Below are 26,734 nucleotides of genomic sequence, written 5' to 3'. Positions count from 1 at the left end.
CAATACTCTAAGAAATAGAAATATTAAATTGGGTTTGAACTGAAGATCATGAATACTTTGGGTTTGTTATGATCCTTGGTGTCTGGATTATCCAGTTCTATTAAAGTATTCTTGTCATCCTTAATTGCTGGCGGTTCAGTAGAAGTCTGAATTGTTTGTGGCAGATTCTTCAAACTGACATCCATATCCTTGAAAGCATGGAGTAAAAACACTCCTAGAATAATGGTAAGAAATCCACATACCGTCCCAATAATGTCTAGTGCAGACATGGTGACCCACTCTTTAAAGAGGATAACTGAAGTTGTGATTACAATAGTGGTGAAGAGCACATAGTAAATGGGAAATACCATAGAGGTATTGAAGATGTCCAGAGCTTTATTGAGGTAGTTGATCTGAGTAGTAATAGAAGCCACTAATATGAAGACAAGAATCCAGGTCAATGGGTTTTGTAGAACAGGCTGGTGAGTGAAAAAACTCTTGATGGCAATGCCCAGCCCTTTGACAGATGAGACGGAGAAAGCCCCAATCACAGAACAGATGGAGAGGTAGACGAGAATATTGGTCTGGCCATAACGTGGTGCTAGGAAACAAATCAGGACTAAGCTGATAATCAAGAGGATACTGGCATAAACAAGAAAACCTGGAAGAAATTAAAAGACAAAAAAAGTGACAAATCACGACATTTCTATATAAGACAGAATGCAATGCTTAGCATAAGCATTTGCTAGTACAATAAATGGATGGGTAGAACAACACAGCACTGCATTGTTTTAGGAACTTAAATAAATCAATCAGTTTATTGTAAGGGATGAGCATCCTCCTACACATGAAAGAAGAAGATTTAAGTCTACAGAAAAACAATTTTTTTAAGGACACGACCCTATGGCCCTAGAAAACCTTGGAGGAGAAGATAAATCTAGGAGACAGATGTGAATATCTATGATGTCTTGTTGCCTGCAGACCACTAGAGTTGGGAAATTACTGAAATATTCCAATTATTAAATTTGGGGCTACTTTGCAATGGATCATACAGCTCTAAGGATAAGATTATTTTCTCTAAAAGGGTGCACATCAAAAGCGGTTCCCTGTATCTCATCTCAAAGTCCAATTTTTTTATTGAAATTCAAAATGAAATGTAAAAAAAAAAATTGGCAATAGGACATGAGAGTTTCATTAAAGATTTTCTTCCTGGAAAGAGAAGCTAGACAATTGGTGCATTCCATGGGATGCCACCGAACATAAATTTGTACAAAATCATGGCTACTTCGTGGAAGAGTCACCCTTGTGCAAGACCTTTTACAATCATCACTTTATTGCCCCTGGGAATCTGGTTCAGATAGGAAAACATTCCAACTAAACACAACACCTTCATTTCTTTGCTGCCTTATTTCATAAGCTTACCGGGTTCCTTCATTTTTGAAAACAATTCTCCCAAAGTGGTTATTTCCTCTTCTTCAGGAGCATGTATCACAAGAACTGTACTACCCACAATGCTCAGCATGCAGCCAAGTTTGCCCAGTAAGTTCAGCCGTTCTCCAAGCAAATAAGAGGACAAAATGGCACTGGGCACAACAGACAAATACAGAAATACAGCCTTTATTCTTCCTGTTACACTTGTAAGTTACTGATAAAAAACACAAGAGTCCTTACAAAACTGTACTCTATTAACTGACATAAATTAAAATCACTGAAACACAAAACTAATATGCATGGTCAATTACAGAGAGGGGGAAAAACAGGACTTGAGTACATATCTGGCTATTGGCGTATTAGTACAAGATTAGAAATCCTTTTTTTCTACTGACAAGCCAAATCACATTATTAACACCTAGGCCTAGAATAAATATGGGATAAAAGAGCAAATTGGAAGATAGTCACCTTATAAGCACACTAAGTGCCCCGAGTGGTGTAACAATTGTTGCAGCTGCAAAGGCATATGCGGCAAAGTTGGCAGCCTCTCCTCCACCCACTGAGCAAATAGCCACCAGGAAACAAAAAAAGAATAGGTGAATTACTATTATATTATATTACTATTTAAGTTCTCACTGATCAGCAACTCTTGTTTCCACTCAGTTTCATACAATTTGTCCTTCGAAGAAAACATTAAAGCTTAGGAACTCTAAGGAAAAAAATTATCTGTCCAGGTAGGCCTCGACTTATGGCCATTTGTTCAGAGATTGTTCAAAGTTACAATACTGCTGAATGAAGGAACTTATGCCTAAAGTCAGGGCTTTTTTTCTCATAGAATGCTCAGAACGGAGTTCCGGCACCTTTTTTGGATGGAACCTTGAAAGGTAGGCAAGGCGGGTTGCATGACATGTCTGAGTTCCGGCACCTTTTTCTTTTACAAAAAAAGCATTGCCTAAAGTTATGGCCATTGTAGCGTACCCCACTATCACATGATCAAAATTCAGACACTGGCAGTCCACCGGCACTTCTGACCAAAGGCTACCATAACTCCCTCCCACCTATCTCTCCCCCACCATCCCTTATGCCCTTTTGGTCCCCTGCTGCCCTCCCATCTGGCCTTCATTGTCTTCTTGCTCCCTCTGCTGACAAGGAATGTCCGGCCTGGCTGCTTTGTGCTGTGAAAAAGAAGAAAAGACTAAAGCAGCCCCTGAGCTGCTGCAGCACACTTAAAATGCCCCTTTGCAAAGAGCTCCTGGGTGAGGCTGAGGCTGGCTTTGCACATCAAAAAAAAAAAAAAAGAGAGAGAGAGAGGCTAAATTAGCTTAAACTTAAATCAGCTTAAAGAAGTCTGGGTCACCTCGTCAGTAGTGGGAGCAAGAAGATCAGCGGGTGATGTAAAGATCTTGGAGTGCAGGGTGGCAAGGTCAACTGGGACTGGACTGGGATAGTTTTTTCCAGGGAATGGCAAGCAGCCCCAGAGTTGTGCAGTTCTGGAGCTATTTGCCAACCAACAAGGCAGGGTGCAGGACAGCCAAAAGGGTGTGTATGTGTGTGTGTGAGAGAGAGACAGGTGGGTGGAAAAGTTGGAGATAGTCCATTACCTTACTGATGTTTGTGGTTGAGTAACCAACCTTGAAATGGGTTGCTAGGGTTGTGTCTTTGGCTAATGACTGATAAAATTTGCTTAAATATGGCAAGTGGGATTGTCAGGTGGGTGGTTGCTAAGCACCTCCATTATAGTCAAATCGCTTAGTGATTGGAATTCTGGTCCCAACTGTCATCATAAGTTGAGGATTATCTGCAGAGCAGTCTTTGTAAGACATTTGGGTTCCAACAAAATGTCCCCCAAGTTTTCCAATAGATCAGGATCCAAATCCAGTTTGTCAATATCTCTTTGTCAGTAAGAAAATGAATCCAAATTATTGAGCAAATGATGCTACACTCAAATTGCAATGCAATAATCAATGACTTAAGACAGTAGCTTCCAGAGGACTAGCACAGCAAAAATAGAAAAATATATTGTAGCATGTTCAAAATTAATACCTTTATTATGGTATATATTTTATGTGGGCTGGAGTTAACTGCAAATATTTCCTGCATTCCAGTCCACCAAAGCTCATACCACTATAAATTTGTCAGTTGCCGAAGGGGCTACATGGCATATTGCTGGCTCTAACCAGCAAATGTCTCTTCTGAAAACTGAATCATTTAAATTCCGGAACATTCCTATGTTATGGTGATAAGTTCTGGGGAAAAAAAATTCCACAGGCTTCAGCGTAACTGCTCAAAGAGGGCTTTAAGCGTAAAAAGATCTTTAAGCATAAACTCCTTCAAGTACAAAAAGGCCAAAAAAAAAGTTGTAGAAACAACTTCTGTTAACTGCAGGATACGAAGTAATCTTTACAGCCCAGGGAAACACAGAGGGAGTAAACAAGTCCTCAGTAAACATCAAGGTTAAATATTTTATCAGATACCAACCCAGGCCTGGGTAAATAATCATACTTACTGGTTAGCAAACCAGCCCACCACAGCCAGTCCCTTAGATAGCCATGACCTCCATCTCCTGGGGAAATAAAAGGACATAAATAGAGAAGCATTTTGTAAAAAGGTTCCATATAAAATAATATGAATTTCAAACAGAATGCTACAGTAGCTAAACATAAAAGAGAGAAAGAAACAACAGCTTGGACTGAGAAAAGGACAGTTGACTTGCAAGCCACAACATACATATGTTCAATGACTTTGAAATGCCTTTCAGAAAGTAAAGGAAATACTACCTGAACTGGCAAGCTCTTAAAATCCCATCGTCCCCCACACATGCACACTCCTCTTGTGTGCATGGACTGAACACTCACAGCTTAACATTTCTGAAATTAACTGCCACAACCTTATGCTCTGACTTGGAACATTTCACCATATGACATAGTGTACATTCTTACAGACTTGTTTTTCAACATTTTCTCCAGAAATATTATACTAGAAAAAGTATTACTACTCTAGGAAGCGGGACTGGATTATTAGTACATTTGCAGCTGTTCTGTGAATACTGATTAGTAGCATCTCTAGTGTATTTAAAATGGCAAACGGGATGAATTCAATGTGATATCTGAAGGGGTCTTCAGAAGCCAGAATGTATTAATGACTTCTCCAACCTGGAAGGTAAACACTGTGTTTTCTCACAACCACTGTTCCCAGTCAGCATACCCTTGATTGTTCTGGATTGTTCTGGGTTGAATTCCAATACGACAATGCTTCGGGAAATCTGGTTTAAATGCCACTAGAGTTCTTTTTCAGAAAATAGATTTTTTTTTCCTGTCCCCTCTCTTAAGTCAACAAATCCATACCTATTTGGCCTGGACTGAGGGGTTTAATGTTTTAAATTGTGATTTTAATTTTTTGCGGCTAGACTTAATTTAATTTTATTTTAATTTTATATTGTATTGTTTTTAAATTTTGCCTTGTAAACCGCCCTGAGTCCTTTGGGAGTAGGGCGGTATATAAACCAAATAAATAAATAAATAAATAAATAAATAAATAAATAAATAAATAAATAAATAAATAAATACCAGCCCTGGTGCCTCCTTTCTCCACCAGTCGACGCAGTCCTTTCTTCTTGAGGATGACACTGGTGCCAATGAGAAAGCTTGAAAAGATAGCCATGGCCAAGCCAATGTAAAACCCATATTTGTCTTCAACTTGTACCATCCAGTTGGAGCTTAAATTAAGATTTGTATGGGGTGAAACTGGAGAACTGACATTCTTAATGATTTGACAAACAGCATGATGATTCAGACAAGCCAGAGTGATCAGAGACCCTAGTAAGACAAGCAGGAGAAGATAAGATTAGAAATTAAGACATTAATAACTAGCAGCCCTTTTGTCTTTAATTCTGCATGCAACCAGATTATTATTATTGCTAGAAAACTTATTTTTCCCTTTGGATTCTTGCCCCATGAATTGACATTTAATTACTTCTTAGCAAAACTATGAGGTTAAAAATATATATTCTAAATCTATGCAAGGTGAAGAATTTAGAAATAATGGCATCCAGATGCCTTAAAACACAACCTTATAATAACCCACAATCTGGAGGTATTCTTCTTGGACTGCAAATATTTTCAAGGCTTATTTCAGTCTTGAAATTCATTTTAGAGTAAACAATAATCTACTGCTTTCTTGGTTTTTTAATTACATATTTCTAAGACAATGACATTATTGCTACAAACCATTGTCCTTCTAATGCACATTTTTGCATTTGCCTTGCTCTGCAATAAATTACTATTTACAAATCGCCTTTGACCATTTCCACTTTTAAAAAGAATCATTGATCCTGAGATAATCTACAAGAACCTTCAAATTATACACACCAATTTAGTAAATATTCAGTGAACTATTCCAGTGTTTTCCCCAAGGAAAAGCTTTGTCTCCATTTTATTAGATGGAAATAATGAGAAGATAATATTTTTTTTCACAAGTTCTGAGATGTTTCTCTATTCTCTATACTAAATTGCACCGGTATGGTTGTCAGAAAATAACGGGTGGGGGGAATTGCAGGTTTTCCAACCTCCATCCTCATCAGCTGCTCTGTATGGGAAAAAAATGTAGACGTGGACTTGTGAAAATTTAATTGAGAGAGCAATGAAACATTATCTAGCAGTGGTGTAAGGAATGGTTTATGCATGTTTATTTTATTTTATTTATTTTAATTCCATTTATATCCCGCCCTTCTCCGAAGACTCAGGGCGGCTTACAAGCTTAGCAGTAGCCTTCATTCTATGTATATGCCTGCTTATTAGGGCTTTCATACACCCCCCAAGCGGCATTATTACAAAGTCAGCTTAATTGCCCCCAACAATCTGGGTCCTCATTTTACCTACCTCGGAAGGATGGAAGGCTGAGTCAACCTTGAGCCTGGTGGGATGCAAACCTGCACTAATTGCAGGCAGCTGGTGTTACTTAAGGAGGCATTAGCCCACTGCTCCACCAAGGCTCTTGTTGAGTATAATTATTTTAAAAACTTAATTTTATTACATTTATACTTTTGCTAAATATTTCTTGTCAACTATCCTATCTTCAGAGCGGCCTGGGAAACAGGAACTCATCTGAAACAGCAACTCATCTGAAATGAATTTATGTATGGAGAATGAAGGTGGATTTTCTAAACTTTCTCAGGGTACAATAAGCTTTGAACCTTTCCCCTTTCTCTTCAGGTCTGAATGTGAGTCACCTGTGCATGTGAAGATGGATATGGACACTGTATGAGAATGACAAACTATTTAGATTTCCTCTTGCTATGTAATTCATGTTGTAATTCTGGCATTCAACCAAAACTTCAAATGGAGTTTTATCCAGAATGGAGAAGAATCAATTGAGAAAGATAAAACTGCTGAGGATTTTTTTTTTAGCACTTAAACGTTAAATGACAAAATGTAACTATTACAAGAAAAGCATGAGAATCCATACAGGTCATCATGAAGGGAATATTTCAGGGGTGTCAAGCTCAATTTCATTGAGGGCCGCATCAGCATTGCAGTTGCCCTCAGGGGGCCTGGTGGGTATGGCCAGGGTGGGTGTGGCCTACTGGGTGGGTGTGGCTAGAGTGCTTATGGCCTACTGGGTGGACATGGCCAGCTCTACATAGTTGGCATCAAGAGTGCCTATGGGAGCCTGGGCAGGAGTGGGACAGATCTGAGGGTCTCTGGCAGAAGGAGGGTCTCTGGGCCAGGGCCAAGGCAGTGGCGGCCGTTCCTTCACTGTTTCCATGATGGCTTCGCGGGCCACATGAAACCACTTCGCGGGCCGGATCTGGCCCCCGGGCCTTGTGTTTGACATGTCTGGAATATTTCAAAAGAACAAAGTCTTTGCAAAATAAATTCAAGAAATTCCATTTTAAGAAAAGTGAATATTTAATAATTAATATATCTCATTATTTAACATCTTATTTCAATCAGCTTGCTGTTTACATTTTCTAATAATCATTTGCTTTGTAGAAAGTGAGACTTTGTTATATTCGTAATTCATCTCTTTCGTGTAATGACTCCTTTTGTGCCTAAGACAACACCACTTTTTGAAAGACCCACCAATGGGCTTTGTGATAGCAAGCGTAGTCCAACAGTTTAGAACTACTTTGTATAAAGAGGTATAAATATATTTAGAAAATTAACCAATACGGGTAAAGGATTATTAAGAAATAAAAGTATAGAATTTTACTAATAACAAAATACTGTTTAAACTGGCTTATACATCTGTAATATTATTCTTATTTAACAAAGAAGAAATAAGAAAAAAACACATTTTTAGTTAGGGCACTAAAGAATACTGTGACATAGTCAAACATAGCTTCCTTACAAAAATCTGAAAAAGTAAACAAAACTCCTTGTACTTATGTCCTAGATGCTTTTTAATTAACATATACTTTATTGGTTCTATATTTGTAACTCTAGCCATCTTGTAACCAGTCCATTGTTTGGATTTAAATGTGTTAAAGATTACTTCAATTGAATCTTTTTTAATTTATTTATTTATTTATTTATTTAATTATATTTATATACCGCCCTTTCCCGAAGGACTCAGGGCGGTTTACAGGGTGATTAAAACAAAAAATACAAAAGTTAAAAACAGATTAAAAAGTTATATCCGTCCCTGAACAAATAAAACCCTGGTTAAAATTAAAATTCTCAGCCTGGGCATATATTGAGCCCCTCTTCATTTGTGTGTGTGTGTGTGTGTGTGTGTATGTGGTGTGTACTGAGCCCCACTTCATTCGTGTATGGTGTGTATTGAGCCCTACTTAATTTGTGCATGTTTGTGTATATTAAGCCCCACTTGTGTGGTGTGTCCTGAACCCCTTAATTTGTCTCTCTGTGTGTGTGTATGTGTGTGGTATTGAGCCCCACTTAATTTGTGTGTGTGGTGTGTACTGAGCCCCTCTTCCTCCGTGTGTGTGTGTGTGTGTGTGTGTGAGAGAGAGAGAGCAAGCCCCACTTCATTTGTATGCGGCAGTCCATTCCTTTACAAACAGTATGTGTGAGCCCCGCTCCATTTCTCTGCAGTTTGTGTACCCCCGATGTGCTGCAAACTGTTTTTTATCCCGTGTGTGTGTGTGTGTGTGTGTGTGTGTGTGTGTGTGTTTTCTCCTAGTCCAAGACCCCAGGGCTTCTGAAGGGGCGAGGAGAGTAGTCAAGGTGATGGGCACCATTTTGACTTTTTTGACCGGACACCTTTGTTCTTTGTTCTTTGATAGCTCTAATAATACTAATGAAGCACCCCACAGAAATATTTATTCATTAAAAAAATATTTAACTTAAAAAAGATTCAATTGAAATGATCTTTAACACATTTAAATCCAAACAATGGACTGATTACTAGATGGCTAGAGCTGCAAATATAGAGCCAATTCAGTACACGTTAATTAAGAAGTATCTAGAACACAAGTACTATTTCTAAAATCCTCCTTCATTCCCTTTTCTGTCACTTCTTTTTCATTATAACATACAGTACAAGGTTTCAGAATTGATGGGATTATATTCTTGTGAATTCCTCTTAAAAATTAACTAATTGAGCCAAAGCCATACTGTAATTTAAAGAAAAGCATCTGAAAAAGAGAAGAGCATAGATTTTTGGAAACAACTATAGCACACTGTCTTTCAAGATAAAGATAGAAAATTTTATATCACTAAACATATCTTAATTTATGAAACAGAAAATGATACATGCTGTAATTTAACACTGAGTTGGGAAACTGATACATCCTCAGTTTCCAGATTTCAAACAAATCATGTCTATCATAAGCATCAAACACTGGAAGTTTTTAAGAAGAGACTAGACAACCATTTGTCTGAAGTGGTATAGGGTTTCCTGCCTAAGCAGCAGTTGAACTAGAAGACTTCCATGGTCCCTTCCAATTCTATTCTGTTCTATTCTATTCTATTCTATTCTATTCTATTCTATTCTATTCTATTCTATTCTATTCTATTCTATTCTATTCTATTCTATTCTATTCTATTCTAGGTTTTTGTGAATGTTCATGTTTAATAAATTTATTATAACTTCGTATATAGAGAACTGATATTTGTACTTTTGAAAAAAATAACCTTGTTTATTTCAAACGTGGCACTTTAATGTGCAGCTCCACTAAGCTCTGGATTAAGTTGCACAAACTTCCAAGTGATTTGGAATTAACAGTTCAGAAAAAAAGGAAAATAAATCAAGCTGATTCATTAAGGCAGCCACACCTTTAATACTGTTTTTAAAAGCAGCCATGTTCTTTTCCAAAGCATTTCTTCTGAATGAATGTCAAAACCTTCCCAGCCCTATTCTATACTTTCTGTGTCACACAGTTGGGGAATAGATACATATTTCAAAGACAGAAGACAGTCCACAATATTGAAATATCTAATTGTTTGTACATACCACAGTAGTTGCCTAGGCCAAGAGCGTCCTGCTCTAGGAGAATATAGAAGTGCCACCATTATTCTGAACCTTATCTATCATTGCCTAAACCAGGCATGTCAAACTCGTGACGTATCACGACTTTTTCCCCATTGGGCCGGCAATGTGGTAGGCACAGTTCTGGAGTGATGCATCCAGCCCATGGGCCAGCAATTTGACATGCCTGGCCTAAACTATGGATCCATGTTAACTTAAGACAGCTGCTACTGAACTATCAGAAACAAAGACTGAAGCAGATTGTTCTTTAGAATTGTCACTTGTTAGGACTCCCCCACCCAAAGTCTGCCTTCATATATACAACAGAATTGCATAAACTATCATAAAGCATTTCTCATGAGAAGAGATGCACATTCTTAATGTTAATGTCCTTAATGAAGAAGTGAAGTATAGTGGGTGAACACAATCTAGGAACGTTAACAGTTTCACCAAAGCTTTCCAAATGGACCTTCCCAGGAAAAAGGATTCCCCCCCCCAATCTAAGTATGTAATGGATTTTTTTTCTCATACAATATACTATAAATAGCCTTTTCTGTTTCCTCACCCATCACAACCCTCTTCCCAGCCATCAAGGTGCTTGTGATCATCTTTAAAGCCCTTCCAGGTATGGGCTGAGATTATCGTGTGCCCAGGTTACCTTGCTTGTTCAATTACATTGGCCCACAGGAATGTTAGAAGCTATCAATCAATCCACACAGCAATAGGATAAAAAGTGTTCCTACATTCCAGTCTGTAATGAGCCCTAATACCATTTTAAAAGAGATAAAATAAGTCAAATTAAAATACAAAGTAACTATGTTAGTTAACAAATTACAGGGTCCAGGAAGAGACCCTTCTCTGCTGTTGCCCCAACCCATTCTGTCCCTTGAGGTGGATCTGGCCCCTACCTTTCTTATATTCCAGAACAGCATTAAAATCTGGGTCTTCCAATTGCCACAGGGGCTGAAAAATAATATGCAACTCTGGGCGTAGTTCATGGCTTAATTTTAATTTTTGCATGGATTTTATGGATTTTTTAAATCTGTAAACCACCCATAGTCACTTCATTAGTGAGTAGTGAGATGGGCAGTGTATACATTTGATTCATAAATACATACATTCCTGAATGTCATGGACATTTTGGAATTGCATATTCAAAAATTGTAGTGGTACAAGATATCAAGAGAACTTGACAGGGCTCCTTTGAGCAAAACAGGAAGTGTCATTTTGTTTGCACCAGACAACCCTGGATCTAAACCACCTACTTAAAAAAAATAAAAATTTAATTTATTCTTTCATTTGGTTTTGGTACCTTGTTTGTTTGTTTGGAGTTTTAATAACTAAGTAGTAGTATGCATTTAAATGTATACATTCACAAATCAGAAATAGAATAGAATTGACAGAATCATTACAGGAAAAAATGTTAGCAGCTCTATGTTTATGAATTTGCTAAAACTGCTTAAATACAAAAGGAGAGCTAATGATCAAATATATTGAAGGAACAGGAAACTCAATTCTGTCTTTTGTCAAATTAAAAAAAAGAAAATTGCTGTTAAATTATATCTACAGCGATGCAAATATAGCATAATGGTGTTTAGACCCTGGCACTTTGCCTAATACAGGACAGTCTTTGTCAGATTGAAAACAAAAAGAGAATTCTTATTGTTTCTGAAGCCACAATGCCCTAATGTCATGCAATAGCTAGCCATTTCCTTCTTCTGTGGTAGTTATTCTCAAAAGCAAATAATCAGAAATAAAAAGGCTGCAAATGGAGAGCTGTTATTAAGCTCTTGATTAAGACAGATTCTGCAACAGTTTTTGGTAAGAAATTAAGTTCAAAGTCCTCTCTGATTAGATAGGAATTGAATGTTAGACCTAGTCCATGTATAGAGGAGAAAGAAATGGTGATAAAGCAGAGAGCATATTAAAGAAGCAAAATGGCTTATTTCCTTTCAAACTTTTAAAGGAGAAATTATTTTTAACACTCTTGTTAGAGTGTTAAAAAAGACAAGCTTTTCAAATCAGGAAACTGAGTCCCTTTGTCTAAGATCTAAAAGGCTCATTTTGTAGAGGAAGTTAGGTATCTTAATTTATTATGGGGTATTTTTGCAAATTCATACACATCTATTTACTTTATTTACTTGCCTTTCGTCTAAATTTCTGCTGATTCTGTTACAGAATCTCATAATTAACCCACACAAACCTGTCAACCATGGGAAAATTTTAACTAGACACATGTAATAAGCCATGCTCCCCAATAAATATGGTACTGGGAACGACTAGCAATGTCTACTGACTCTGACAAGTGGATTTAGTTTATGGAAATGAGACTCAGCTTTCCTCCCACAAGAATAAATTAAATCTACATTGGTAATTTAACAACAACAGAGTGGCAAAGATTTGTGCAGGAGCAAAAGGATGAAGCCTTAGTATGCAAATTGGAGAACATTATTGCTCTGAAAAAGTGATTACACATCAGTCTGCAGGATTCACAGGTTGCTTTCCTGGATCAGGCTTCCAATAATTCTTTCAGGATCCACTGCCTGAAGAATCTCCTTCCAGAATACACAAACCCAATCCTTTGCTTAGCAAAATGCAGAATGAACTCTATAAAAGAAGATGGAAAGCTGAGCAGGAATTGTGGGAGGACATCAGGCAATCACACCCTTGCTCCTTTCACCTCCATTTCTAATGAGATTTGGTTTTCTGATTTCACAAACTTTGTAGGCTTAGGACAAACAGGAATGGCTTGATGGGGCTGATTTGTTCTTTATATACTTTGATTCCTCTGCTTGGTCTTGCCCCAGTTGTATCACAGGAAGATGACTACATTCCACCAGCCTGAGTTCCAGTTTTGTGTTGAGAGTTACTCACGAATGCCAAAGAGAATGTTTTCAAAAGCAGGCAACCTTCCTCACATGAACCATACAGCTGTCTTGGATCTTGTGTGGTTTCGCCATAAATTAAATTAAAATTAATTCCTGGCTGAATCCTTAGTCCCAAAATCAGTAAGTATGGCAGTGCAAACTGTTTTACAGCTGATTGCAAAATTAATTAGGAAAGTGGTAAGTTCATTAAAAACAGCCACCTTTCCCTCAGCTAATGTGTTTCCCTTTTGATCCAGCGATTATATCAGTGTTTCTGGATCTTGGTAGATGAATTTTAAGAAGTATAGATCTCAACTCCCAGAATTCTACTTGGGAAGGCGAAGGTGAATTATACAGTAGGCTTCGTTCTTGTTAAATTTTGTAGGAGCAAAGGGACGAGGAGGAGGAGGAGGAGGAGGAGGAGGAGGAGGAGGAGGAGGAGGAGGAGGAGGAGGAGGAGGAGGAGGAGGAGGAAGAGTTGAGTGGAAACTTCTGGAAGCCAAGAAAACAGGTAGCAGAAGAAAGAGCTGTGCCAAAGAGGAGATAAGGAGGACCAAGTTGGGGAAAGAGCTGGGATGGAGGCCTTATGTACTTTCTGATCTACGTTTTAGAAACTACCCTTGCCTTCTTACATCTCTCCCAGGGACAACAGGTGAAGTTAGATTCGTCCGGAAGGTTGAGGAAGATGAAGGTTTCTCCCTAAATCGTTACGCCTCGCCACGCCAGGGCGAATTTGGAAAGGAGGAAAGGTTTTCCGTATATCTGAGCAATGCAAGTGGGAAGGGAAGAAGGGGGGGGGGCTCCTCAAAAGCCAACCTGGGGGCAAAGCGGGCGCGCTCACTCACCGCCGGCACAGCTCCGGTTCACCCACAGCGGCTCCGGGAGCTCCATGTGCGCTTTCGGGGGCGAGAAGATCAGCACATTCCTCGAAAGCAGCCGCGGAGGAGACGCGGCAGGGGGAACCTGGAGACGGGACGAAACGCGCGCCTGATGTCTCCGCCGGTTCGCTTCGGTTCGCCGCCGCCTCCCTCTTTCGCTGTTGGCTCTCTTCGGCCGTCAGCTTCGGAAGGAAGAACGGCCTTCTCTCCCCTCCCTTGCCCTCGCCCCGCCCCGCCTAACCTGCGCGGAGCTTGAAAATTGCCCTCTGGCGAAAGTGGAGATCGCACCTGCCCCAGCTGGATACGCCGCGCCACGCCGCGCCCCTCCTCCTCCTCCTCCTCCTCCTCCTCCTCCTCCTCCTCCTCCTCCTCTTCTTCTTCTTCTTCTTCTTCTTCTTCTTCTTCTTCTTCTTCTTCTTCTTCTTCTTCTTCTTCTTCTTCTTCTTCTTCTTCTTCTTCTTCTTCTTCTTCTTCTTCTTCTTCTTCTTCTCCTTCTCCTTCTCCTCCTCCTCCTCCTCCTCCTCCTCCCTCCTCCTCCCTCCTCCTCCTCCTCTTGCTTGCTTGCTGCCTCCTCGCGCTAGCGCTCCGTCGCAGACGTCTCGTCCTGGACCTACGGTATGAGCTCGAGGGGCTGAGGAGGGGAACCAGGGGCAGCCAGGAGCAGGCACTCCGTGCCCTTTTTTGAGCATAAATTCGGCCACCCTAATCCTATTTTCAAAGGTGGAAAGCCCATCCGGTTTTTTTCACTTTTTTTTTTGCTTTTTAAATTTTGCTTATGGCATTGCACTCTTCCTTGTTTCGGCAAGATACGATTTGTCGAGTGTGAGCATACCCCACGCTTATGTCACCGATGGTGTTACCTAGTCAGGTAATAAAACGTCTGCAAGCACAAAGAGCACCAAGGACTCCACAGTTCAACCATGAGCTCCGTACATTATTTTCTATTGGATTTAGTATAATCTTGTTCTAAGTGATTCAGACCCTCATAGTCTCCAGGTACTGGACCGGGATATCAGCAGTATCGCCAGTCTTACCTGGAATAGCAATGCAAAGCTAGGGGATCAATTAGCCTACTGATAATATCAAACCCCAAAGTGCAAAGTGACTACTTCAGTGGTATCATGTGGATTGTTAAATGGGATGGGGGAAGAGGACTGATTCCTATGGTACTGCCCAAGGAAATAGCCACTGAGCCTATCTGCCCTTCCCACCGACTACCTACTGGGACTGACCACTGAGGGAAGAGCAGAACCATTGCAACACTGCCTGCAGTCTCCAGACCCTGCAGGTAATTCAGAAAGATACCATTCCTGGTGGCAATGAAAGCTGCTGAGAGATCTAAAATGATCTAGAATCTTATTTCCCCCAGTTAAGTCTTGGCCAAGATTATCTACGAATCCAGCCATTGTTGTCAGAATGTCCAAACCTGAACACTCATCTGCCCTCTCAAGAGAGCTCTGCAGTTGAGTGTTCACCACTACCTCAGCAACCTCCCCCAAAAGAGAAGGTTGGCAGTAATTGTTTAAAACCCTTGGATTCAGGGAAAACTTCGAGAAATGGGCACACCACAATCTCCTTCAAGGTCACTGGAAGGTTCCCTCATGAATTGAGGTGTAGCAATCTGTCAGCCTCAAGAAACAGACATCTCAGAAATTTCTTTACTGTTGAATGGTAGAATAAGAGAATCCTGAACACTCTTCCTCTTTCTCAAGATTCTTTAATTATTTCTCAAAGTCTTCCTTAAATGCCACATTCCTTCCGTTCACATTCCCAAGTATAGCTCTGCATTCCTTCACACCATCTACCAGAAATAGGAAACTCCAGCTGCATGAAGAAGCCAGGAGAGGTGAAGGTCCAGCATGCAAGTGGTAGAGGATTTCCTAGACAGCATCCTATCCATTGTGCAGACGATCACAAGTCAAAACGAATCCCAACCGAGCAAGATGATGCCCTTGAACCCTGCTTACAAGAAGTCAAGATTTGAACAATCTGAGTGACTTCACCAGCAAAACTGTAGCAGCAATTCAACTGTTAGTTGAATTCATTTCTTGTCTTTCTCCACCAGCTATGTATGAACTGCCTCTGCCAATTCACCTTCCAGAGACATGGAAGACATCTTTCAAACCAATGAACCAGATCCTCAGTGGATTCATCTACTAACTAGAATCAGGGGTGTCAAACTCAATTTCATTGAGGGCTGCATCAGCATTGCAGTTGCCCTTAGGGGGCCGGGTGGGTATGGCCTGGGTGGGCGTGGCTAGAGTGCATATGGCCTACTGGGTGGGCGTGGCCAGCTCTACATCGTTCGCATCAAGGGTGCCTATGGGGGCCTGGGCAGGAGTGGGACAGATCTGAGGGTCTCTGGCAGAAGGAGGGTCTCTGGCCAGGGCCAAGGCAGTGGGGGCCGTTCCCTCACTGTTTCCAGGATGGCTTCACTTCGCAGGCCGGATCTGGCCCCCGGGCCTTGTGTTTGACATGTCTGAACTAGATTGTCAGGAAAATCCCCAAACATCTACCAGAAAATATCCAGAGCTACTTGGGGAGTGGAGAGACAATTTGAATAAGCCCAACCCTACAGAGGTCACAGATGGCAGTTGCATTTGAACCAGAAAGTGATCTGATCATGGTAAAAGGTTGATGGTGATACCCTCCACATTTAGATCATATAATAACTGCTTCAAAGCAAAGGCACAGTCCAAGGTTTGTCAGACCCAAGATCATCTGAGATACCTTTGGGTTTACCATAGGGGTCAGGACATCTAGAATCTGTCAGTCATCAAATGGATGCTGAAGCTCTCCAATATAAACAGGTGGGGATTTTCCACCAGCAGTCAGGGCAGAAGTCCAGGAATCGATTCTGCTAGGCAGCAGGGTGACTGGTAGAACAATTGGGCTCCTAGCTTGTTTTCATAGACCAAACTAACCCATCAGCACTCAGTTCTACCACTATGAACAGTGACCATGGTCATAGGTAAGATCTCCCAATGGGTCAACCCTATCTCCCTTCTCCTGGCCTTAAAGCTGATAGGTGATCTGAAACCAAGCTGAACAGATTTCAAAAAGATCAGTTTTGCTACTCTCATCCAGCTAGATCAGGCATGTCAAACTCGCAAGGTCACGTAACATCATGTGATGTATCGCGACTTTTCCCCCATTGCTGGCAATGGGGTGGGCGCTGTTTCGGAATGACGCATCCGGCCCATGGGCCGGCAGTTTGACATGCCTGAGCTAGATCTTTGCAATATTTGTCAGATCCTTGTACAAGTAAGTCCTCGATGTTTGACCACAATTGAGTCTAAAATTTATGTTGCTAAGTGAGACATTTGTTAAGTGAGTTTTCCCTCATTTTACAGCCTTTTTTGCCACAGTTATTAAGTGAACCATTGTGTTCAGTTAGTAACACAGTTGTTAAGTGAATCTGGTTTCCCCATTGACTTTGTCAGATCATAATCCTGGGACACCACAACTGTCATACATATGAGTTAGCTGCCAACTATCTGAATTTTGATCACATGGCCATGAGGATGCTGCCATGATTGCAAGTATGAAAAATGGTCATAAATCACTTTTTTCAGTGGCATTGTAACTTCGAACAGTCACTAAATGAATTGTTATAAATCAAGGACTACCTGTACTTGCCCATCATTAGACTGTGAATGGAGAAGGTCTTATTGCAGGGTAGATCTGGCATTTCAGATGGTTTTGTTATGCCAATTTATTTAGGTGGATGAATATTTCTTTTAACTGTGAATCTTGCTGTTGTTTAGCATTCTTAATAGAGATCTGGCATACAAGAGCAACAGACAAGACACATGAATAAACATCATTTTCAGCTAGAATCATACATTTGAATAAATGTCATTACAGTGAGGGGACGCGGTAGCTCAGTGGGTTAGGACACTGAGCTTGTCGATCAGAAGGTCGGCAGTTTGGCGGGTCGAATCCTGAGTGCCGCGTAACAGAGTGAGTGCCTGTTACTCGTCCCAGCTTCTGCCAACCTAGCAGTTCGAAAGCATGTAAAAATGTGCAAGTAGAAAAATAGGGACCACTCCGGTGGGAAGGTAACAGCATTCCGTGCGCCTTTGGCATCTAGTCATGCCGGCCACATGACCACGGAGACGTCCTCGGACAAGCGCTGGCTCTTCGGCTTTGAAACGGAGATGAGCACCGGCCCCTAGAGTTGGAAACGACTAGCACGCATGTGCAGTGGAACCTTTACCTTATAGTATGGTGAGCTCTATGGTATTGCCTGATTGTCAGTGTAGAGAAAAAGATGTTCAGCACTGGCTGAGCTAAGATATTATGGCAAGATGAAATAATTTATCACTCTGAGAATGGTGACTGGACTAGTCAGGCTTTATTGCTTTAGGCTCTCCTTAGTCATTATTATGGCTTGCTGGCAGACTTAGCAACAACCTGACACATTTGTTCAACACTGAGATCCCTTTGCTAGCTTTAATCCTCCCTCAGTGTCTCCAACAAATATTTTTACAATTCATATTGAAACATTCACATTTCACTGACACAGCCAGAATAGTTTAATGCCAAATATATAGGTAAGAACTATTTGGTTACATTGGGATACTCCCAAAAGATGAATATTTTTCACACAAAAATGTCTTTAGAGTGTTTCACAAGAAGTCCAATGTGTACTTCCTTATCCAGACCTTATCAGCTTTATCTGCTGCTCAGTTTAGGCACATCATGTTTCTTTTGGCTGGTCTGTCACGAAGACATCCATGGGATTTACAATCCTATTGGATGCCAGCTGATAAACAGCTTCTAGAACAATAGTGGAAAGACATGGGAGATTACAATAAAAGATAATATCCTTCGAATTCCTTTTATTTATTTTTTTTGTGTCAGGCAAGGCAATTGTAGGATAAAAGCACAAGATGAATCATATGTAAACACCAGAGTTAATGGTGGGATATTCAACCTATGTTCTAATTTAGAGGTACATTCCCAACAAAATATTGTGCCAGTTCTACCTCACTCGTGATATTAAAGACTATTTTGACTAAAGAATTATCAAAGGTAAAGGTGCTATTTTAAAAGTAAAGATAGTCTCTACTTTCCACCTCAGGCTTTATGCTTGAAGCCTCCCACCCAATTACCATGTCTCACCTCGCAGCATTTCTGTGATCAGCCAATGTTTGCTTGATGCCATTTCCTGCTGTTGTCTTTTGCTGGAAACAGGTGATAAGAATGTAGGGTGACTTTTCTGGCCTCAGCTCATTAAAATATTGTGGAATTAAATAATTAAATAAAACAAAGTCATGATAAGAAAAGGTCCTTTCTTAAATTAAAAGTACAGCTGTACACCATAAATGTCATTCAACCCAAATAGAATGGAGCCTTAAAGAGCTGAATCCGTTAAAAAGTCCCACCAAGTCCCCTTGAATTTGGCCCAGTGAAACTTCTATAAAGAACATTGTTTTCTTAACAATGTAGCCATACTTGAAATACTGGTTTGCAAGCCGGGTGATGTGAATCTGAGGTAACTAAGAATCTGGAGTGTAGGTTAATGCAATACTTCCCAGTGTGTTACTTGTCTGAATAGGAAACTTCAGGGATATTATCTGATCAAAAAAATTTCTTTTAATACTTAGAGTTTCTCATTTTTATAATATAAAAAGTTTCTTTGTTATAATATTTTTTTATTAAAGTTTAAAACTAGAAAAATAAAAAACCTAATACAAACTAAGAAAAATATAATAAGAAAAAAGAAAATTAAAGAAAAAAGATGAATAAGAAATTATTTCCCCTGCATCAACTACAATTATAGTACCTTATCATCTTCTCTGACATTTCAACAAAAGATCTCTTCTCCTCATATCTCATTTGTAATCTATAAACAAAATTATGAAGCCTCATCACTCAGTCCTAATCTGCATAAGTCTGTTAAATTATTAGAAATAACAACATACATACATACATACATGTCCAATCATTCTAGCCATTGTCTATCCACTGCAGGATGAAGGCCTCTTCCGCATGTTTCCAGCCAATGTGGTCTTGAGCTTTCCTTTGCCAATTGGGCCTGCAATACTTGCTGATGTCACCCCTCCATCTTGTTTTAGGTCTCTTTCATGGATGCTTTTTACCAAGTGGGATCCATTCTGTGACTGCCTTAGTCCACCTGCCATCAGTTCTTCTTGCTATGTGACCAGCCCATTTCCATTTCCATTCTTTTACTCTCTTGATGACATTGTATACTTTTGTTTGTTCTCTAATCCAGGGGTCCCCAACCCCCAGTCTGCAGCCAGTTAGGAACCGGGTCGCACAGATGGAGGCATGCGGCAAATCTACAGGGGTCTGGGCAGGGGCAGGAAAGTGGCAGGGCAAGCCGGCTTGCTCAGTGCAAAGGTTCTCCAGCATCTGCGCTTGCAACTGGCTTGCAACATCTGAGCTCAGCGTCCTTCCTTCTCCTGCTTCTTGTGCTCTCTCTTCTTCTGCTTCCTCCTCCTCTTCCTGCTTCCTCTCCCTCCTGCTACTTTTTCTTCCTCCTCCTCTTCTTCCTCACTTTCCTCCTCTCCCCCTCTCGGCACCCCAGTTGGACTTGTGCTCCCTTCATGTAAATCTCCAAGTTTGCACGGCAAGCACGCGCCAGCCCAGGTTGCAACCAGGGGCTTCCCCAAAACCTCGTTGGAGGGGGATTCCCCTCCCAAGGCATAATGTTTGTGAGGGTGCTTTCTCAGGGTGCAAATAGGGGCAAGGAGAAGCTACCTTTCACTTTAAGCACTGCCTTTTCAAGGGAATATCTCTCTTGTTTGTATCTTTTCTAAGACCGCTGAGTTTTTTTGCTTTTGTTTTGATGGTGCTCCAAGTGCATGTTTTGGCAATTTCCTGCCTGCTTTCGTGGTTAATTTGGGGTGTGGGTGTGTCTGTGTGTCTGTGTGTTTGTGTGTGTGTTTTGTTTTGCTGGAAGGCTGAGTTTAGTATTGCCTCTTTTTCTTCCCACTTTCTTACAAGCAGAAAGTCACTGGTCTAATCTAATACAATGCAGTAATAATAGAAATACAGTGCATTATTTGTTTGTTTATTTAGAAAATTTAGAATAAATATAATGAATAATCCTGAAACACCCCCCCCCCCGCCTCCCTGTCCATGGAAAAATTGTCTTCTGTGAAACTGGTCCCTGGTGCCAGAAAGGTTGGGAACCTCTGCTCTAATCCATGTGCAGGTCTTTCTATCTTGTCTTGTAAAGTCAAGCATGTATCTTTCCACGGTTCTTTGCACCATATCTCATAATTAAATCAGTTGTATATTCCTTTACTTTATTTTTAAACACAGTAACATCACTGTCTCCAAACAACCCCCGTTTCAAAAAAATATCTTCTTCCCATCACTTATCTTTATTTATTTTTTTGAAATCTTGTCATTTGCACGCATGTGCGGGGGAACCTTTACCTTTAAAGAAAAAGTAAGAGCTACCAGAAACAACATGTATATTTTAACCTTCATCAAATAAGTCCACTCTGTATATCTTCTGTTTACTTTTATGAATCTTGCTGTTTAATCCCTTCAGTTCCCACAGATTGATTTCTTCTGCTCTACACTTCCTGACATTGATCTGGAATTTCAGCAAATATTGCCTTTGTGTTCATTAAATAAATGCAATGATCCAGTTTAAGAAGGTTAACTGATAATTTAGAGAAGAAGAAATTCCTGATCTTTCAGACTGGGCTACCAACAAAAGATTCACCAAAGTAAGAATGCCCCGTAAAGTTGAAATACATGTGCTGAATATTACAGAAGACTAATTTCATAATCTTGTTTTCTTATATTCATATTCACACATGCACACACACACACACACATACACACACACACACACTTTATGATTTGGGGAAGCTGAGAATACCCCTCATCACCCAGAGTTGCTTATGGTTCATGGCTATGTATATAAAACTGTTAAATACATATAAAAATAAACTTGAAATTTAATTGATGTAAAAGATATAGGTATAATTTCTCATCAAATGCTCAAAGCAATGTTGTGTAAAATGCAAAAATTGTGTAACTTTCTCAAATAATATTTATACATAACCAATAGAGTGGCCATTTCAAGTGCTAAAATCTGAGAATGAAAATGAGTTAATGCATGTGTGAAAACAGGAAGGGAATCATTTCAAAAGATTAAATTGGATTACAAAGGGAATGCCTAAGCAAAAGAAATAGATTAATACATCAGCCAGACACTCAAATTAGTGTTGTGTAATAGCATAGGCACTATAGGAGGAGAGCTGTGTTAACCTATAGTAACCTGAAAACCACTTTTTATAGGTAGCACCTCTTCTAACTAATTCTGTTAAAAGGCATGAGTTTTCATGATCTGCAATTCATCAGACTCATTACCAGACATCTTCCGATTTTCAATATACTAGTTTCATTTTTACTTCATTGAAAACCAATTCCTGACTTTTGTATTCTGCATTTTGACCCTTTTTACTACACATTAGAACATCTTATTTCTGTATCCAGCATCTCTGCCCAAGTCCATCCATCTCAGAGAAGATTTCAATTCTGCATTGTTCAATGAGGAGAAAAAGAAAATACATGTAGTCACATTAACTCATTTAAGATCTTTTGAAATGGACTGGTTTTAAAATTCTCTTTGAAGATGTCCAATGAAATTTAATTAAAATGATTGTCTTTAGCTTCTTGAAAGGATGTAAAAGGCATTTGCATAAAGTAATGTAAACATGAGGTCAGATTGCACCACTGTTTTGAAATTAACATTGAGATATTAAGGCAGGATAAATAGCTATTAAAATTTTAAATCTATGTAATTAGAGTGGCTGGTTCACACAAGCCTAGTAAGGTGTTCCCTTTTAGCCAGCTTTTATTTTTTTCCTAAAGGAACAGGTTCTTAGACTGCTCCAATTAAGATGACCCTCCCTGCTTCCTGCCTTCTGGAATTCAAGCCAATTAACAGTAAGTACTTTTAAAAAAAAACCTTGTGAAAAATGGTATTAGAGCAATGCCCATTTTATGCTGGTTGTACCACTTCTTGGAAAACTGGTCTAGCAAGTGTCAAATGCACTTTTGTAATTGCATAGACTAATTATGTGCAATGTGCAGTTTGTGCCGCTTAGCTTAAAGACAATTTAGAGATTGATGCTGGAGTAAAAAGATATCTCAATTTGTATGTGTCATACGGAATGTGCTGGATATACACATAAGTGATGTATATATGCATATCCATGTGTATATATGCATCCAACCATAGTCCTTGACTTATGACCGTAATTGAGCCCAAAATTTCTGTTGCTAAGCGAGACATTTGTTGAATGTTCCCCTATTTTATGACCTCCCTTTCCACAGTTGTTAAGCGAATCACTGCACTTGTTAGGTGTAATGTATTGGCCTTAATTGCTGCAATCAGTTGCACAACGTAGTGACCTTAATTGCTGTACTGAAGTGAATGATTGCTTAATGGTTCTTGTTGCTGCAACCCAGACTGCCTGTCTCCAAGCTGTTAACTATGTTTTGGGCGGGAATTGTTACTTTAAATCTATTGGTTGCCGCCTCGAGGCAAACCGTATATATAGCTGTTCAGCAGCCACTAGGGCTGCTTCTGTTGTTACTTAATAAACATGCTTGCCGTTTCACCGCTTTGCCTCGTCAAAGCCTAACCGAACATAACATTAGCACCACGGTTTTGAAGTCAATCTGGTTTCCCCATTGACTTTGTTTGTCAGAAGCTGAAGTGCATTTCCACCACAGGCTAGGGCTTTTCCCTCCGAGTTACTCTTTAAATTTGTAGAAAGACAAATAAATTCTTACCCTTAAATAAATATACCGGTACTTGCTTCTGTATAGATTTGCTGAATGCATGTATATACCTTTCTCAGTTAATGTAATCTCATCTCAGCTGCTAATTTATAGGCGAATGAACAAGTAAAACAGAATTTGGAAGAAGTTGCATATAGGATAACTTTATGAAATAAATAAAACCTGCACAATATCTGGGGGGAGGGTTATTTGCCAACAGGACCAACATAAAGCTTTGATAACATTCAGCAGTTAAAGATATACATTTAGGAAATCCATAGAGGGAGAAGGCAAATTCTTTTTCACAGAATTGCATATTATTAACAGCTTTGCTGTTTTTCTATGGCTGCTGGGGGAATTTTTGCAATACAATTTGATTTTAGATAGTAGCTTTATACTTGATCATAAATTTTCTTAGTATGGTAAAGTAAAGGGCATTTTGGGCCTTCAAGGTATTCTTGCTTATGTCTGAGTATTTTAAAGAAAAGCCAACAATACAACAGGCAGATGTTGTCTATTCAATCATGCCTGATTCTCTGCAATTCTATGGACTAGCTCTCTCCACATTTTCCAATCTTATGACTTCTTTCACCTATTTTACTTGACTGGTGTTGGCTTTAAGGGTATATAATCAGTGTGAAGGTTAATTTTATTTCATTTTTGAAGCCTTATTACTTTTTACTCATGACCATTCTAAGCAGAACTACCTTTTCCAGTGAGTTTGATCACATGACTTGGCCTAAATAAGTAAGACAGAATTTTGTAATTTTGCCTTTCAGTAATATGTTTGTTTTTATACACAACAGTTCTTACTTGTTTGTCACTTTTGCTGTCCAAGGAGTGCACAGGAGCCGTCTCCACTACTGCAGCTTGAATGAATCAATTTTCATCCTGTGTGGTTTTTCATGGTCCGAATGGACAAATAAAGAATTAATAAATGCAACTTTCAGTTTCTTGATCTACCAGAATATATCACACAGAATATATCACACAGCAGAAGAATTCTTCTTCATCATCAGTAGCCCTTTATGTGAATATTAAAGAAAGTAATTTTACTGTTATTTCACTTACACTACAAAGGTGTATAATTTGAAGCCTAATGCTGAGCAAGGCCACTGCAAGCCTTCAAGACTGTCCCTAGAACATTTCCAATGATTGTTAGTAAATTGCTTTAATATGACACATTAATGCATGCATCGAAAGTGATGCTAATAATGCTAATAATAATCTGATGTAAATTAAATTCAAAAAAACCTCATTACATTCTGCCACACTGATGATAAAAACTCTTATTTCCCAAACAGTAAGCATCTTTCATCCTGGAAACAATTATCCAGGTTTTACTCTTTTACTCATCCATGTAAAATGTTTGGGTCATGGCTTTAAACTCGCCTAAGAGGCACAGAGGTGTTTCATAGAAAATTAGGAAAAACTGTTTATGGCCCTTTCCTACCATTGCTCCTGTTTGCATTTCCCTTTTTGCCATTCTGCAAGATCACCAGTTTATGAGTGGCAATTTAACGTTGCAGACATGACACAGCAGTGGAATACCCAGATTTATTTGTAACATCAGGTGATTCTGAAATGCCCAATTCAAGGAAATTCATCTTGTATCCTAAATCACAGGCAAAATCAAGTGCTGGAGTCATTTTTTCACCCTTGTGTTCACACATTTATTATTTCAAATTCCCCCCTCTTGTTAATTAGATCCATCCCAACTTTATTGTACACATTGTTTGAAACTGCAATACAGGTCATCATCATGTCATCGCACGCAAGGTATCTTATTATTAGAGAAGCATTGGAACAGCAACAAAACCTCTGTTGACCAATGATGAAAGAACAAAAAATATAAAACAATATATACCATTTTCTGCTGCTTAGCAAATATGATTCAAACACCATAGCTGATCACTGCTGAAAATATACTGCACCATAAATAAATGTAAAGTCATTGTACAAAAAAACTTAAGACATTTTTCATACAAACAGGATACATTTGGAAGAATTACACAAAGATTTTCCTTATATTTTCCTTTTAAAAAAGATTGTGTTTATGTTCTCAAATATCCAATACTAACGAAATGCAGAGTAATACAGAAAAGCAGGGGAATTACTATGGGCACTGATATATCTGACAAGTGCTGTTGGGGAAAGGAATAGAATTCAAGCGTAATGTTCATTTCAAATCATTTCAAATTGTTTTCCATCTGAAATAATCAAAACCAAAATAAGAGCAACCTAACTGAGCTAGAGAGAATCAAAATGTATTGAAGAAATCACTGTTTTGTACTTTTCTTAGTTCAGAGGACTTATAAAGCATTTTTGTAAATTGCTAATTCCCATGAAGAATTACTACCAACCAAACTACATGTTATATGTGGTCAGATAATTTCAATGCACCAAAACATTTTTGTGGTTGTTGAAAATTAAACTTGAAAGTTGCAAATTACTGAAAAAGAGGTAGTTAGGGCCTCTCAGTCCCAATTTTTCTGTTATTTGCCTGTTGAAAAATCATCTTTTCCTTCTCAATCATAAGAACAGGAAATACATGGTTTTGTACTTAGATTAACATGAGCCCAACATCTGATAAGTGAATAACACCACCTGGTATAAAAAATAGGTGCACATTTAAATTTCACAAACATGCTTTTGAAATGTGTGGGAATAAGCATTATCTGCAACCAAGATTTCCATTCCTATGCCTTGCATGAATTCTATACACAGGTGGACTTCACACTTCATCAAGGCAAACAATTGTGCTATATGTCTCTATGGGGTTAGGCTTTGTGGAGTTACAGATAGCTTTACATTGGCCCATCTTTATTATTATTTTTTGAGACAGAAATGGTGTCCTCATAAACGTTGGAGTACTATCTTAGCATATAGTTTGGGATGAGTGATTTACATTTCACAATTTTGCAATGTATCTCACAGCAGGGGAAATTAGAATAGCATTCTATGCAGCCCAATACAAACATGAGGCAAGTCATTCAGAGAACGAAATCTCAGAGGAAAAAATAGTCTCTAGCACAGGGGTTTCAAACTGCCAGCCCGCGGGCCAGTTTCATCATACCGAAGCCCCGCCCACCCCATTCCCAGCAATGCAAAAAGAGTCGCGATACGTTGCAACACGTCATTTGACGTGGCGAGTTTGACACCCGTGCTCTAGCAGATGGATCAATATTTTACAGTATTATTTAAACAACCTGAGTGAAATAGATCTGAACTTACTTTGAGGTTCTCTAACACTCAGCGATGAGACTTTCTACCTTCAACAAAATCTTGCTTTTCTTTTCAGCACCACACACATACAGATAATATTTAGGATTTCCCCACAAGTAGCATTGATTTTTTTCTGGGAATGATTGA

At 39.3% G+C, this 26,734-nt stretch overlaps 1 protein-coding gene across 1 annotated transcript; it reads right to left on the bottom strand.

Annotated features, from left to right (window-relative positions):
• Positions 1-23: 23 nt before the first annotated feature.
• NIPAL4 (NIPA like domain containing 4) lies at positions 24-13,595 on the bottom strand (the record flags this gene model as incomplete). The annotated part of the gene is made up of 6 exons (XM_081319039.1): positions 24-640; positions 1,402-1,562; positions 1,879-1,969; positions 3,917-3,973; positions 4,977-5,225; positions 13,550-13,595. 6 exons carry the CDS (start codon positions 13,593-13,595, stop codon positions 24-26), a joined length of 1,221 nt encoding a protein of 406 aa, XP_081175165.1.
• Between the last annotated feature and the right edge of the window lie 13,139 nt (positions 13,596-26,734).

This window comes from Vipera berus, assembly GCF_964194415.1.
Source record: "Vipera berus genome assembly, chromosome: 2".
Classification (NCBI taxonomy): Eukaryota; Metazoa; Chordata; class Lepidosauria; order Squamata; family Viperidae; genus Vipera; species Vipera berus.
The sequence above is the reverse complement of the archived record's forward strand: the minus strand, read 5'-3'. Positions and strand labels throughout refer to the sequence as shown.